Source organism: Mytilus californianus, unplaced genomic scaffold (genome assembly GCF_021869535.1).
Source record: "Mytilus californianus isolate M0D057914Y unplaced genomic scaffold, xbMytCali1.0.p SCAF_6, whole genome shotgun sequence".
In the NCBI taxonomy this organism is placed as follows: Eukaryota; Metazoa; Mollusca; class Bivalvia; order Mytilida; family Mytilidae; genus Mytilus; species Mytilus californianus.
In genome coordinates, this window is record NW_026262712.1 from 91564566 (window position 1) to 91581216 (window position 16651).

At 34.4% G+C, this 16651-nt stretch overlaps 1 protein-coding gene across 1 annotated transcript; it reads left to right on the forward strand.

Annotated features, from left to right (window-relative positions):
* Nucleotides 1-2511: 2511 nt before the first annotated feature.
* LOC127706350 (uncharacterized) lies at nt 2512-5263 on the forward strand. The gene is made up of 2 exons (XM_052210917.1): nt 2512-2689; nt 3114-5263. The coding sequence occupies exon 2, from the start codon at nt 3137-3139 to the stop codon at nt 4760-4762; it is 1626 nt and encodes a 541-aa protein (XP_052066877.1). The 5' UTR covers nt 2512-2689; nt 3114-3136; the 3' UTR covers nt 4763-5263.
* Nucleotides 5264-16651: the final 11388 nt, after the last annotated feature.

A 16651-nucleotide genomic window follows, 5' to 3' on the forward strand; every position in this document is an offset into this window, starting at 1 on the left:
CTTCTCCTTACAAATTATAGATACAAAAAAAAACAGTCTCATATCTATTTAAAAAGATGTACAAGAAGCAGGAAAAAGTTGTTTTATTCTCTATTGTTTAAGTCTAATGGTTAGAATTTATTAAAAAAAAAAATCAAAATATTTCTTATAAACTAGACATACTGTGAGCAGAGCTTGCAAATTAATTACCCCCTCCCTAAACCCTAGAAAATATTCTGATTAAAAAGTAGAAAATGGAAATGCACTTTGGCAATGTTTCACTAGAGACATATAATACATAAATATATTATATGTTTCTGGTTTGATTGAAATTTATTCACTGGTTTAAGAGGAGTTTTAATATATAATATGAAATTGAAAAGTCCAAAATCTTTGTTTAGGAAATATCAGAAATCATAAGAGGTGCACATTGACATTGTTTCACGAAGAATCGTTGAAAGTTTTAATCAAATATATTCACTGGTTTAGGAGGAGTTGATTATAGGGGATGCTCACCCCTATGATATGAAATCGAAAAAAGTCCATGGATGGGAAATCCCAGAAATCTTCATGATCAATAAAATAGATGTACAAGTACTTAAGGTAATAAAGATTATGGGGAAGTTCTGTTGAAATTCACTCTTTAGTTTAGAAGAAATAGGTCTGGTGATTTGAAAGTTTTTTCTAAAAAAAGAAGGCATCAATAGGTTGCGAAAACATTAACATTTGTATTTGTCACTAAATAATCATCAAACCTTCAGCTTATCTTCAGTGTACTCAATTTTGCTGATTTGTATTTAAAAAAAAAATGATCGTATTAGGCTTATAATTTAATAACTCTTTGATCCTTTTTGGGTTTGATATACCCAAATCATTAATAAATTTGTAACTAATTTTGACTTGAAGTCTTCATGAAAACAAAACGCCACTCAAAGTTTGTATGGGAAGTAAGGCAACCTCCTTCTACACTTCCCTAACTATGCGAAAAAAACAGTCCTAAATAAAATGTTCAAATATTTCTAAAAAGTACTGAAAAAGTCTCAACTCATTCCTGGTACCCATGTGCATGCTTAATGATAAAAGATTGCAGTACTTTAAAGTTAGACATGAATATTAAATATCTTATATTTTACAGACTATTTCCATTGTGGGAGTTTTCTAACAAATTAAAACATAAGTCTTAGATGTAAATTAAATTACTTCTATCATTATTATCATATTATACACAACCAAAAAAGAAAGGCCACACCAACAACAACAAGATAAAACTTAAACCGACTAAACAAGAAAAATCAAAAAATGTAAAAAGCTCAGTATTCTCATGAACCTTAAAACGATATTTGGACGCCTATGGTTAAAGTACTAGATTGCCTCCTCTTATTCAATATTGCTACATATGGTAGCAATGTGTCCCAGTGGGAAAAAAAATCATGAAAGATACAAGGCTTATAATTTGATACCCCAGATGGTGTTTCGTCTACATAAAACTATTCAGTAGCACTCGAATCAAAACAGTTTGAAGCCCAAAATCAAATACGATGTTGAAGAGCATTCAAAACCGAAAATTCCGAAAAATTTGCCAAATATGGTTATTAAGCATTGGGCAAGAAAAACTTGAGTTTTATAAACAGTCAATTGACAGAACTGATGAACGTATCAATGATATAGTCTATGCCAACACAACAGAGCTGATTACTGGGCTGGACATTTCAGTTGGACATGCATATTAAATATCATATATTTTAAAGACTTTTTCCATTTTGAGAGTTTTCTAACAAATCTATACCTTTTAAACTGTTCGATGTAACCCAAACTACTTTTATCTTTTTTATCATATTATACACAACAAAACAAGAAAGGCCACATTAACAACAACGTGGAACAAAACTGACAAAACAAGAAAAAACTTTACTAGGCTTAGTATTCCCATGAACCACGAAAAGATATTTCTTCATTTGTGGTTATAAGACTAGATGGCCTGTGCCTAATTCAATATTGCTACCTATAGTATTCCCTGTGGAAATAAGATGGGGTTTTAGTTCATGCTCACTATAGGAGAGCCGACATATTCTATTTAGTTATTACGATTCCAAAAATCAGTTTAAAAACTTTAGGAACTTGTTGTTTGGTGTATATGCAGAAATTGTATTCCTTTTGTTACATGTATGTAATGTGTCACAGTGATCAAATAAAGTACTATAACAACCGGCAAAAAAATAACTGACAAAACAAGAAAGGTCAAGAAAGAACTTTTAAAAAGATATTTCGTCATTTGTGGTTATAAGACTAGATTGCCTGTGCCTAATTCAATATTGCTACCCATCCCTGTGGAAATTAGATGGTTCTTTAGTTCATGGAAATTCCATATCGCATGTGCTCAGTAGGAGAGCCGACATATTCCCTTTAGTTACTTAGATTCCAAAAAATCAGTTAAGTGTCTACAATTGATTAAAAAAATATCTTTGCTATAATCATTGCAATGGTTACCAGTCAACAAAACGTATTTATTTATATCATTTAAAATCATTCGTGTGTAACACAGGTGAATATGGAATATATATTTGAATCCATGTATAGAGGTTATATTTAGAGTTGAAATTTCATGTTTATTCTGTTTTGGTTATATTACACGACTATCTAGATAGTTTCATGATTGATTTGAGAATGTGCTGTAATCAGACCGGTTCCAACTAAAGATATTAATCACCAGGTAAGATGATTCGCGTATTGATTTTCAGCTTTATATTTATCCAATGTTTTGTGTGGCTAAATCATAATCGAAAATAACTCTTTATGTATACGTCGAGCTTATAATGCGATTTATAAGGCAGTGGATTCGGGGCAAGAAAGGTCACGGTTTCGTAAGATAAGTTCCTTACAAGGCAACTTACCCTTTTACGTGTCAATTGAAGAGTTGTTTTAAATTCATTGTTTGAATAATACAAAAAGTTGACGAGGACAACGTTCGACTCTGGTACCTACAATGAGCCACCACCTATATCTCACAATACAGGGCTGAGTAGCTTTATATCCATTAACTATATATGCTATACAAGCGCATGCACTATTTAGCTTATGCTTAAAACGTCAAAGTGTTAAAACAAGTAATATAATTTTGTTGAAATTCTTTTCAGAAAACAAAAGCAGTCTGTGTAAAATGGCAACAAGCATTGCTGCATGCGAGGAAGTTCTCGCATCAAACGTCTCAGCATGTGAGGAAGTTCCAAACAGTCATTTAAAAACAATTTCTATCGACCAACAAGAAATACATTCAAAAAATTCGTACATAAAAGAATATTGTGAATGTTCCAATAATATGGACAAGTATACATCATTCTGTATAAATCACGACTGTCCACTTTGCAACCAATGTATTAAGAAACATACCGGGTGCTGTGATGTCACCCCTTTAGAAGATGTAATTTCAAACGTGAAAGGATCCGAGGGATTCCAAGACATACTTCAATCACTGCAAGAGTTGGAAGAAAATTTACAGGTGATAAAGAGTGAAAAGGAAAAGAACATTATAGAAATTGCAGATCAGAGAAGAAAATTTGAAGATGAAATTCACGAGATACGAAGAAAGGTAAATGATCATCTTGATGTTTTAGAAAAACAAATGCTAGACGAGCTGAATGAAGCTGAAAATAAAGAAAGTAAAATTATCCGAGAATCAATACAGAAAATTGGTCAAAATGTTGTAAACGTACGTGAAATGTATACTGCTCTTTTTACCATGAAACAGAATGCATCAGATCTACAAACTTTCCTTGAAATGAAAAATGTCCAAAGTCAACTTTCTCAACATGAAGATTTCCTTCAGACTATCAACTTGAAGGAAACGTTTATTGAATGTTTTATTCAGCCTGAGATAAGTGATCATTTTCGAAATATTCCTAGTCTAGGCTCGGTAACAGTGCTTTCGAGGTCAAGCAATGTGAAAATCTGTAGAAAACAACACGGACAAGCACAAGTAATGATGTCACCGTATTTATTATCAATTAGAAATATAAAACCAAAGTTTGTAACCGCTTTATATATACAGGACATGCTTCCAAGTATTTCTGGTGTTTGTGTAACCGAGCGAGATGAATACATCTTCACTTGCCAGGAGACAAATGAGATTATGTTACTTCAAAGTAATGGGTCGAAGAAATTTCTAATTTCACTAAAATCGTCTGGTGCTTTTGATATAGTACTTCTCAGTGATACAATTGCTGCTGTTACTTCAGGTGATAAAAAGAAACATGGCATAACTCTTGTAGATATAAGTTTAGGAAAATCTACAAAATTTATTAAACTTCCTGGCCAATCATACGGCATAACATCTAACGAAGAATACTTATTTGTTGCCATCAAAGGAAAAGGTATTCAAATGTTGAATAAAGAAAACCTTAAACCTTTAGATATCATCCGTTGCGAAATTACTGACGGGTCCTATATAGATGAATACAATGGTATCATTTACATCACAAACTCCTCGGAAAATAAAGTATTGTGTTGCGATATGAATGGTGTTGAAAAATGGGTATTCAACAGGGATGATATTTTGAAAGAACCATACGGGATCGGAGTTGATGGAAGAGGAAATGTGTATGTTGTAGGTGGTGGTACCCTAAACGTTGTTGTCTTATCACCAGATGGTTCACAACATAGACAATTAATTTCAGACAAAAGACTTCGTTTGACATTACCTAGAGCACTTTCTTTTGATAGAAGAAGAAAACGAATTAACTTTGCTAACGAAAAAAAATTTGTATTTGTTTATAACATAGAATATTAAAATGTTGATGCATATCCCATTGATAGGTCGGTGTCATCAGTCTTTATGCTTTTGCTTGACAAAAGTATTCTTTTAAATCCGTCCTTTCATGTGTGAATCTTATTAAACAGTGGTATATAATTCACTACATTCTTCCAAGTGCCAATCAAGATGTTTTTTTCTTCAAAGTCATATACTATTTAATAGAAGACAACACATTAATTCAAACCCAATCACACCTTATAGATAATGGCTTTACTATAGGTAGTATGTAAATTATGTGTGTCTTTGAAGACAAAAGATCAGCTCTTGGAACATGTCACGTCAGTTATGCGGTTTACTGGGAAAATACGCCGGCAACATATAAAATGTATAATACATTATGTGACAAACCCGACAAATTCATCATGTATATATTGTGGGATATAAATATGTTATACATCATCATAATCATACTGATGAAGGATATCTGTGAACCGAAATATTTATAGAAACTTACATTAAATTTTATTGTTAACTATTTTTAATATTGGTGTTGTTTATTTACCTTTTCAGGCGTTTTATATATATATATTTCTCTAATTCTTCGTCAATTTATTCCTTTCTGCACCCATTGTATAAAAAAAATTTAATCAACGTGTGGTTCGTTTGATCTCAGTTCTTCATTGGTTAAAATCCAATTATGACGTCGAATTTTCTTGCTTTCCTCTGAATTTCCTATTGTGACGGCATGAAAAAGGCGTCCATGCCTGATGACGTCACATAGAAAGAACACATATTTTTGCAGATCATTCGAAAAGAAGGAATAAATTTGACTGCGTATTGTTTGAAAATCATTAGAGAAACAGATTCCACCACCAAATCTCGTGTAATACGATATTTATCCACTCTCGGCAGTTAAATTTTAAATATTTAAAATGCTCGGCGAGCCTCGCGTTTTAAATTTGAAAATTTAACTGTCTCGAGTGGATAAATATCGTATCACACTTGATCCAGTGGTAGAATCTATATATATATGATGTGACGGCATGGTAGGTAAAATTATCATTTTTTACGAAAGACAAAATAATAGCTGATCTGCAAGGTATGCCATCAACTTGCCACTATACATCATGTACCGTGTTACAACCCTGGATAATGCCGAAGAGGAAAGGAATTACTCGACTAACGAAAGCTATATCTTTATATAGCCTAATGGGTGGTGTGGTCTAGGGCGCTGGACACAGTGCAGGCGGTGTTGCCACGATGTCTCATATGCAGGGGTTCGAATCCCGCTGAGGGAAGTACAAAAATTTGCTAACGCAAATTTGCATATCTAACGTTTTTTGGGCTAAATTTGAGACGAAGTATGTGTAAATTATGGTGTTAGACTGCATAACCACAGGGTATCCGAAAATTGCCACATATTTACACGTATATATTTAGACGATATCGGTTATCCGAAATATTTATAGATACTTGCATTTATTGTTTCCTTTTTTTAATATTGGTGCTGTTTTGTACACTTTTTCATGCGTATATATGATTTATTTATTGTGTACTGAATCGATTCTCATAACGAACCAGCGCCCTCGTAAGAAAGAGCGTTGATTAATATCTAGACGTTAAATAGCTTATCTGAAAGGTACACCATCTACTTGCCACCATACACCATGTACTGTGTTACAACCCTAGATAAAGCCGACGAGGAAAGGTATAACTCGACCAGCAAAAGCTATATTTTTATATAGCCTAGGTGGTCGAGTGGTCTATAGGGCGCTGGACACGGTGCAGGCGGTGTTGCAACGATGTAACAGAAGCGAAAAGTATACTATGGGTAACCATTCGCGGATCGGGAGGGGGGCATCATCGGGAGGGGGGACATGTTCCGGGGGTTGGACCCCCTTTTAAAAATAGCTGGATCAGCGCCTGGTAACACTATAAATGCACTAGTCATTTTGGAGCAGGAATTCACTTTCAAGAATGCCGTGGTTTTCCGTCGTAGAGGTTTCAAAATAGAATTTTAGGTGCACAAATAGTAAAAGCATGTGCAATGTTGGGACTCCTTGGTCTTGTGGCTTCATGCATATGTTTTGTATAGATCTAGTTCCTTGGACCTGGTTACTCATAAGGCCAGTCTTCAGCTAAGTGCATACAACCATTGTAACCGAGATTCCCGTGCATAGAACCATTGTCACCCTAGTTCCCTGTGCATATGCAACTGAAATGCTCTAGCGAATAGTAAAATTGCCAACCATTGGTCTCATGCCAATATTAAAAAACTCCTCAACACGATCATCATCCCGTTATGAGACATAGTGATTATAAATAGAGTTGACGTTGCAAAGGCAATTATTAAAGGCAGAATTGTAACAGGAACCTTCTCACTCCAGTCGAATCGCCTCAAATTTCACCATCTAACTCTAAGTGTTCTAAACCTTGTTACTTGGGAGGTCTCAAAAATTTTTATACCGAAAAGGATTTCCCGTCAAAATTGCCTCAATTATTTCGAACGAACAAAATAATCTTCACAGACAGTTTATGTTGCAAGGCTCTTTATTTGAAAGCTGGTGCCATGAAAGAACCAGCTGGATATTAGTTGTTTTTACATTGTATTAAAACTGCGCCCAAGGGCAACATCTGCAAAAATAACTTCCCTGAAACGAAACCCAAATCGATCTGTATTTTCTTATATGACTTTTATAACAAATATCTAGTCATTAGAAGAGAGGCGAAAGATACTAAGGTGATTATCAAACTCGCAAGTCGAAAATGAACTGACAATGTCATGGCAAAAAAAAACGACCAAGACAAACAGTTTACAAAGCACAAACTAGAAATTAGACAGAACAACACGAATCCTTTCAAACACCGGAGGGGTGGATCTCAGATGGTCCCAAAGAGTAAAGAGATCTGCTCCACTTTTTGCACCGTCGTTTTGCTCATATGAGTTTGGTAGGTCAACTTCGTGAAAAAGAGGACAGGATTGTGGCTACGACAATTCGCGATAACGTCCGTAAATTTTTCGAAGGTATGATTTCAACTTCACCTTTTGTAAATATAAGCAGCATTCCTCTATCAAGGAAATCATGATGGGAAATGCAAGCTCTGGATTATCGTATCAACTGGGTATTATATACTCCATATGCCTTATGCTGCTGCATCTTCGCTTGCCAAGGAATACGATCCAGTCCTCTCCTCTCCACCCTTGGCAGATTAAGCCAACATTTGTGATTACAATGCTGCGTTATCTACCGGTAGACAATAGTCACGCCCATTCCGACTACATCATTCTTGACCAATTGTAGCACTTGAACACTCTTCAGTAGGGAGTTGTAAAAACGGTTGTGTCTAGTGTTTACAAATTTCGTAAAGCAGGAACCGAAAATAAACATTGGCATTCCAACATTTGGCCATAAACATACCCAGAAACTTCAAATAGTTGATAAAGAACATTAAGATCGTCACTGAATTGTGGCACAATCTGCGTGTTGCAAATGTTTATTTACATTTTCTGTATTTACATGTGATCATCTTAAAGGCTCTTTTTGATTGGATGCAGCCAATTACAACTGCGACCAATGGAAATCATTACATCGTGGGTCCGAAATTCTATCTTAATCCGCCAATGGGTGGAGAGGAGGGTACATGATCGTAATCCTTGGCTAGCGAAGATGGCGCTGCTGGAATGTTGCTACATAGAGTTAGAAAGTTCACAATTCGGAAAACGAAATGATCTGTTCTGTCGTAAAGTTTAATCTCATAGTCATTATCTAGATGCAAGTCAAGATATGAGGCAGACTGAACTGTATCTGATGTATCCTTTATTTCAAGTTAGATGGGATAGATGCGTTTAACAATGACGTGAGAGGACATCGTCTATATAGCATACCAATGCTAGCTTTTTGTCATTCTTTCCAAGAAGCTCCTGTAGGAAGTCTGTCTCATATGAATAAAGGAGCAAGTCGGCAAGAACAATTTGTTTCAATGGGAATGCCGTTAGTTTTAAGAATCAAAGTGATCTGAAGTCACTGACGGAAAGATTGGAAGAATTGTGTGTATAATTTCAATCATATATTGCTCTCCCATAGCAGTGGTGGTGGACAAAATCAAAGCACTGTAAGCGCTGTAGGCAGTTAACCAAAAACCAAGGCAAACATACTTATGAAAACTGTGGCTATGTTGCTTCATTTTTTTTAAGATTTAAAAGAACAAACATTCAACATTCATATATTGTGCATTTATGTTCATTTAATGAATTTATTATTAAGGCAAATAATTCATATTTTATCAAGGTTTTCAAAAGCAACGCATATATCAAGTATATTTTTAATGGTCATGTGTCTGCAGTGGTACAAGTTCGAAATGATTGCAGTTGTTCTAGTTGATAGTTAACGTTGGTATTAGTTGACTGTTAGTAGTTCAAGTTGACTTAGTACGAGCTTGTAATAGTATGCATGGACTTGCTTCCCTAGAAAGAAAACTGAGTTTATGTTCTACAGTGCAAAAGTTATGAGACACAAATCAGACAAATGTTTACTACTACGGGGATCAAAGGTGAGGTCTGACTGACCTGCCCATAGTAAATGTAAATGACCCCCGCCTTCACCCCAAGTCCATGATGTCTAAGTTTGGAATAAAATGACAGGTGATTATAATAAAGTTGGTCTTGGGCTTGAAAGATATGTTTTCTTTAAAATGAGCCATATTAAAATGAAATTTTTTATAGAACCAGAAATTATTCAAAATATAATTAAGGTAAATTCTTTAAACCTACTCATTTTTTGCATCAATAAAATTTTATAATAAACAAGAAATAATTGTAACAGAATGCTGTTACGAAGTCTCCCAAACAAAGCTGCCATAATTATTCATTCCCATGGTCGCCTGACATTGGGCAAAGTCTAGTACACATTGATTAGGTCTAGTAAAGTGATATGCATATGTGATGCATATGAGATTGACCTTGTATGTCATTCAAATCTGTTTGAAATGACGAACAGGAATGAATATGGTTTAGGAGTTGGTATCTCAAACTTTTACAAGTTCTTAAAACACACACAAGAGGGTATGGGGTGACCTTAGGGACTAACCCTATATTTCGTTTGATTTTTTATGTTGTCCCATACATGAATATATATATGGTTTAGGGGTGGGGATCTCGACCGTTATCAAGTTTTCAAACAGGATGGGGTGGGGTGACCCCAGTGACTTCCCCTATATTTCATTTGATTTGTTATATTGCCAAATACATGAGTATATATGGTTTAGGGGTGGGGATCTCATCTGTTTCCAAGTTATCAAACAGGAGGGGGTAGGGTGAACCTTAGGACTCTCCCTATATTTCATTTGATAAGTTCTGCTGTCCCATACATGAATATATATGGTTTAATTAAGAGGTCGGGATCTCGACTGTTTCCAAGTTCTCAAACAGGAGGGGTGGGGTGACTGCAGGGACTCCCCTATATTTCATTTGATTTGTTATATAGTCCCATACGTGAGTATATATGGTTTCGGGGTGAGGATCTCGACCGTTTCCAAGTTCTCAAACAGGATGGTTTACAGTGACCATAGGAGCTGCCCCTATATTTCATTTGATTTGTTATATTGTCCCATACATGAATATATATGGTTTAGGGTGGGGATCTCGACCGTTTTCAAATTCTCAAACAGGAAGGGGTAGAGTGGCCCCAAGCACTCAACCTATATTTCATATGATTTGTTATATTGTCCCATACATGAATATAAATGGTTAAGGGGTGGATCTCGACCGTTTCCAAGTTCTCAAACAGGAGGGGTGGGGTGACCCCCAAGGACTCCCCCTATATTTCATTTCATTTGTTATATTGTCACATACATGAATATGTATGGTTTATGGGATCATTATTTTTTTGTATGCTCCAATGAACAAATTATGTCTTTAAGAGAAAGATATATACTTACATATTACACACAAAATCCTTCCCAATTGAAACTTACTGGTCTATTATCACACTGTAACGTGCCACTGCTAACAAAAGTGTGCATGTTTCTAAGACATATTGAAAAAATATTTTCATAATACAAAGCATGTTACAATAACTTCATATCCACGTTGCAATTAAGAATTTTGCAAACAAATCAACCAACTATGGTTTATTTCAATTTTATTGTATGATATCACTTATTTATTTATTGTGTGTCTTGCTTGTAAATGTATAAGTATATATGTAATTGTTAATGTATAATTGTTATCCTCTTGTAGCACCATACGTGTGCTTAAGTTTAAATAAATTGTCTTGTCTTATCTTGGGATCTTGACCGTTTCCAAATTCTCAAACAGGAGGGGTGGGGTGACCGCAGGGACTCCCTCTATATTTCATTTGATTTATTATATTGTCCCATACATGAATATATTTGGTTTAGGGGTGGGGATCTCGACCATTTCAAAGTTCCCAAACAGGAGGGTTGGGGTGACCCCAGGGACTCCCCTGTATTTCATTTGATTATTTATATTGTCCCATACATGAATATATATGGTTTAGGGGTGGGGATCTCGACTGTTTCCAAGTTCTCAAACAGGAGGGGTGGGGTAACCCTAGGGACTTGCCCCTATATTTCATTTGATTAGTTATATAGTCCCATACATGAATATATATGGTTTAGGGGTGGGGATCTCATCCGTTTCAAAGTTATCAAACAGGAGGGGGTAGAGTGACCCAAAGGATTCCACCTATATATCATATGATTTGCTTACATTCAGGTATCATATAATCTAGTTGCACTATTTGCGAAAACAAAGTAAGAAACTTCCAGCTATGTTAACTGACCCTTCAAAATTGAGAAAAAAATTGCAGTAATATGTTTACACTTTAAAAGCATCTTACATGCATTATCAACATTTATCACTGATAAAGAAGATTTATACTGTCACCAGGAACATATATATTGTTAGATATACTGTTCCCAGCTGTCACATTGTATTGGATTTTGACATTAAAATTTGTCAAAAAGTAATTTTGAGTTTCTGTATCAAATATTTTTTGCTTTTTCTTTCTATTACATATATCTTTTGGTTTCCATTTCTAGTGTTTATATTTATTTACCATGCATAGATGTATTTTGTCACCTGCCTGAAATTTTTTTTTGTAGTTGATCTCCAAAACCCGGAATTACCCTTATCCGCTTCCGGAATCGGACCCGATATTGTAATTGTCTACACGGCATCCATTGTTTTTCAATGTTGTTTTTGTCAGTCAGATACGATTTTACTCGAATTTACACATTACTTGTAGGCGATTATCTGTATAAAGCTAGCGGTTGAACAAAATGAACATCGCTGTCATGAATAATAAAGTTGAAAATACGTTTTGAGATCGTTTATTTAGAGACTTTGGTAAAAAGGTTTGCAAAGTTATTTTTAATTTTCTTTCAAGTGAAAGGTCCGTCGGGCGTAGCTAGTAACCAAGTCGAGAGTCCGATTGCAAAAGTGGAAGGTCGCGGACCTAGGACCACCGCTAATTTGAACCCCTGCCTCCAAATTGAAAAGATACGAAAATTTCGTCTTCTAATTTGAAATTGCCGCCAACAGCATGAACAGTGGAACTTATTAATAGACTACTGACGTAGTTGTAACACGTATTGACGACAAACAATATTCCTACGACTTTTGCCATTTGGGAAATCTAAACTACTTGTCTTTAAAGATTTTCGGCGATTAAATATTTCATACAATTGTTCTTTGACATCTTAGCCAAAAGCACAGGGGATAATAAACTACATAAGGATTCCTAATGTGCTCTACTTCCTATGTGCAACTTCAAAACTTTTGGGTGGTTCGACGATCATTTAAGGTTTTTTCTGGTCATATTTTTGAAATCCAGAATTAAAAGTATGAAAAAACTATTCAATTAGTTATAATTAACATTATATCCAGCTAGATAATAACAATGGCACGTATTTCAGCATTTATTGGGTAGAACACAAATCTAGGGTGCTCGCATAAGGCAGCTTAACTGCCTAAAAACCTATTATAGCACTATTGCATATTTGTTAGTTACATTGCTGCAGATTTTTTAGAAAGATAATCATTTTTTCTGTGCATAAAATAGCTTAATAGAGGTCAATGTCGGTTGGTCACTAATTTGCATAACTTCTTTTAAATTGCTACTTATATTTTTATTGTTTATAACAGAAGAAATTACCTATTTAAAAAAATATTGTAGTTTCTCATTTAACCTGGGACCAATGGATAAAGAGACTTGAAACTAAGTCCTTTTTTTATCTCCCAAAATTTACAGTTATCTTATTTATTGTTTACTGCAATGTAAATCAAAAGTTATATATAGTTAAATGATTTTAAGTCAAGGATTTTGTTACCACAAATAACAAATAAATGGAGAATGTGTCCCCATGAACACAGATGATGCCCCGCTTGCATACATTATAAAGGGACATAACTCAAGAACAATAAAAGTGATGCTACCCAAATTTGTACTTGATCTTAGTTTTGTGGTAATAAGTATTGTGTATAGGTTTCATGTTTGGTTGGGGCAAACTTAAGTTACAAAACGGAAACTAAATTTTTTGCATTTTTAGGTTTATAAAGGGGCATAACTCAATAATGGTTAAAGTGATACTACCCAAATTCAACTTGATCTGTGTTTTATCAGTGGAAGGAAAAATTAAACATTGCATTGTATAAAGCATTGATTGTAGTTGATTCAACTATAATCATGAACAAAGGAATAAAAAACTCCAATTTTAATAAAATGCTTCGCTGGGCGCAGCTTGATACGACCGCAGAGGTCGAACCCTGAACAGTTGGGGCAAGTATGGACACAACATTCAAGCTTGATACAGCTCTGAATTTGGATTGATATTAAATATTTGACACAGCATAGGTTTCTGACACAGAAAGAATGTGGTCTAAGAACTTGATTTTTTTTAATTTACCTATTATGGTCCAATATCCAAAATCAAAATACATGGTTAGATTCAGCATATCAAAGAACCCCATGTATTCAATTTTTGTTGAAATCAAACAAAGTTTAATTTTGGATCCCAACTCGGACAAACTTGAAAACTGGGCCCATAATCAAATATCTAAACACATGTTTAGATTCAGCATATCAAAGAACCCCAAGAATTCAATTTTTGTTAAAATCAAACTAAGTTTAATTTTGAACCCTTTGGACCTTAATGTGGACCAATTTAAAAAACGGGACCCAAAATTAAAAATCTAAATACACGGTTAGATTTGGAATATCAAAGAACCCCAATAATTCAATTTTTGATGAAATCAAACAAAGTTTAATTTTGGACCCTTTTGACCTCAATATGAACCAATTTGATAGCGGGGTCCACAAATAAAAAATCTAAATACATGGTTAGATTCAGCATATCAAAGAACCACATGTATTCAATTTTTGTTGAAATCAAACAAAGTTTAATTTTGGACCCTAATTTGGACCAACTTGAAAACTGGGCCAAAAATTAAAAATCTAAATACATGTTTAGATTCAATATTGGAAATTTGAAAAAAAAATAATATTTGAAGAATAATTCTTTTTAATTTCTGAAATCTGAAATGAGAAAAAATTGACCCCCCACAATTTCTTTTTACCCCCCCCCCCCCTTTTTCCCCCAAAAAAATCTTTCCCTCAAGATGTGGTCATAATCTCAATTCAAATTTCCAATGGAGTTTGCAACCATAATTACCCATTTAAATTTACCATAGTGCTAACTTCATCTATTATATAATAGAATTTAAAATATAGTGTCAAATCTTTCATATGGATTTTTTGTTAAAAAAAAAAGATGCAACATTTGCAGATATTTTTACTGGTCTTCCTTTATAAATATGCATTTCTTTAAAAATAATTTAAAAGCAGTGTCAGGGTAGTAACCAAAACGTTGTATTTGGATTACCTCCCTTACACTGTTTTAAATTATCTTAATTGTTCATTAACCATTACTTTATACATAATTTAAAAGCAGTGTAAGGGAGATAATTTCAATGATGTATTTGATTATCTCCCTTACACTGCTTTAAATTATGTTTTGTACTGAAGTATTTGTCCATTAACCAGGACAACCTTGTTTTCCCCCTAATTCCTAAACGGTTTGAGCCATAACCCCCCAAAGCAAATCCTAACCATCCCTTTGTGGTATGGAAACTTGTAGTATAATTTCAGAGAGATCCATACACCGTTCCACAGTTATTGTCTGGAAACTAGAAAATGCTTATTTTTGGCCCCTTATTCCTTAACTGTTGGTACCATAACCCCCAAAATCAATCCCCACCTTCCTTTTGTGGTATTGAACCTTGTGGTAAAATTTCAAAGAGATCCATTCACTTAAACTAAAGTTAGAGTGCGAAAACCAATGTGTCTTCGGAAGACGACAACAACATCATACCAATATAGGACCGCAAAAATTTATTCCGTCGTATAAAAATTACTTGAACAATGACATCATTGATATTTTTAGAAAAAAAAAGAAAAATTTAGTAATTTTTCCATTTGTAAAGGGGCACAACTCTAGGATAGTAAAAGTGACGCCATCAAAATTCAATCTTGATCTGTGTATTGTGGTAATAAGCATTGTGTATAAGTTTCATAACATTTGGTTGAGGCAAATTTAAGTTAGAGAATGGAAATGACAAATTTTGCAATTTTTCCATTTAGAAATGGGCACAACTCTAGGACGGTTAAAGTGACGCCACCAAAATTCAAACTAGATCTGTGTTTTGTGGTAATAAGCATTGTGTATAAGTTTCATAACATTTGGTTGAGGCAAACTTAAGTTGGAAACGGAAACCAATTTTGGGACGTACGGACAGACGGACAAGGGTAAAACTTAATGCCCCCTCCGCTTCGGCGGGGGCATAAATATTTACATAATTCTTTCATAGATATAAAGATTTGGTTAAGAAATTCGGCAGTAACTGTAGAAAACTTATTACACACAGCATAGCACATCCAAATTTTCACAGTGATATTGTTTACAGACCTCGTAAATTTAGAAACAATTTGGGTAAACCTATCATATCCTTTGAATAATATTCTAAAAGGTTACCAACTGAACACTGTAATTAGAATTTTGAATTCTGTTTCTACCTGTATAAATATTGATTTTGTTATCAACTAAGACCCAACTAAATATTATTTCTATACACATATGTACTTTCACTGTCCTACATTCTGTCGATACCAAGTTTTGGCATTGCATAAGGTCATGTTATTCTCTGACTGTTAACGACGTCTTTACACTAAATCCATTGGATGTTGGATGTGCACCAATTGATATTTTAGTCTTAGATACATGTATTTTATTATTAGTTATTATTGGCTTTGAACTAGTTTTCAGTAATTGAGAGAACTCCCAGATCTGTTCTTTGCATCTTTTGTGTTTTTGTTAAGTTTTTTTTTGCTTGGTATTGATCTAATGAGTTGAGCCATTTTCAACTGATTGTTATAGTTTGTTCTTGTGTTGTGCTGTTACGCCACTGTCCCAGGTTAGGGAAGGGTTGAAAGCCAGCAAACATGTTTAACCCAAACCACATTCTGTATGTTCCTTTGTTTTTCGTTCATTGTTTTACATTTGTTAAATCGGGGCCTTTCATAACTTGCCATACGGAATGGTTTTGCTAATTGTTGAAGGCCGTACTGACACCCTTAGGTGCTTACTTCTTTGCATTTGGTCTCTGGTCTCAAGGGCAATCATACCATATCTTATTTTTATTTTTGTTGAAATGCACATTTGGTGTAACAAAATTGATACCGTAAATGTTATCCCATGCTAATTAATCCACCCAATCTGGGTCAAAACCCTTGTTTGGCACACATCTTTAAAAATCACACCATAATAAATATGTGTACTAAGTTTTAAGTTGATGTGATCACTACTTCATGGTTAACTACCTTAAACCAAATCTTTAACCTGATAGGG

Excerpts from the sequence above, each read along its gene's own strand:
- LOC127706350 (XM_052210917.1), top strand. The coding sequence starts at position 3,137 with ATGGCAACAAGCATTGCTGCATGCGAGGAAGTTCTCGCATCAAACGTC.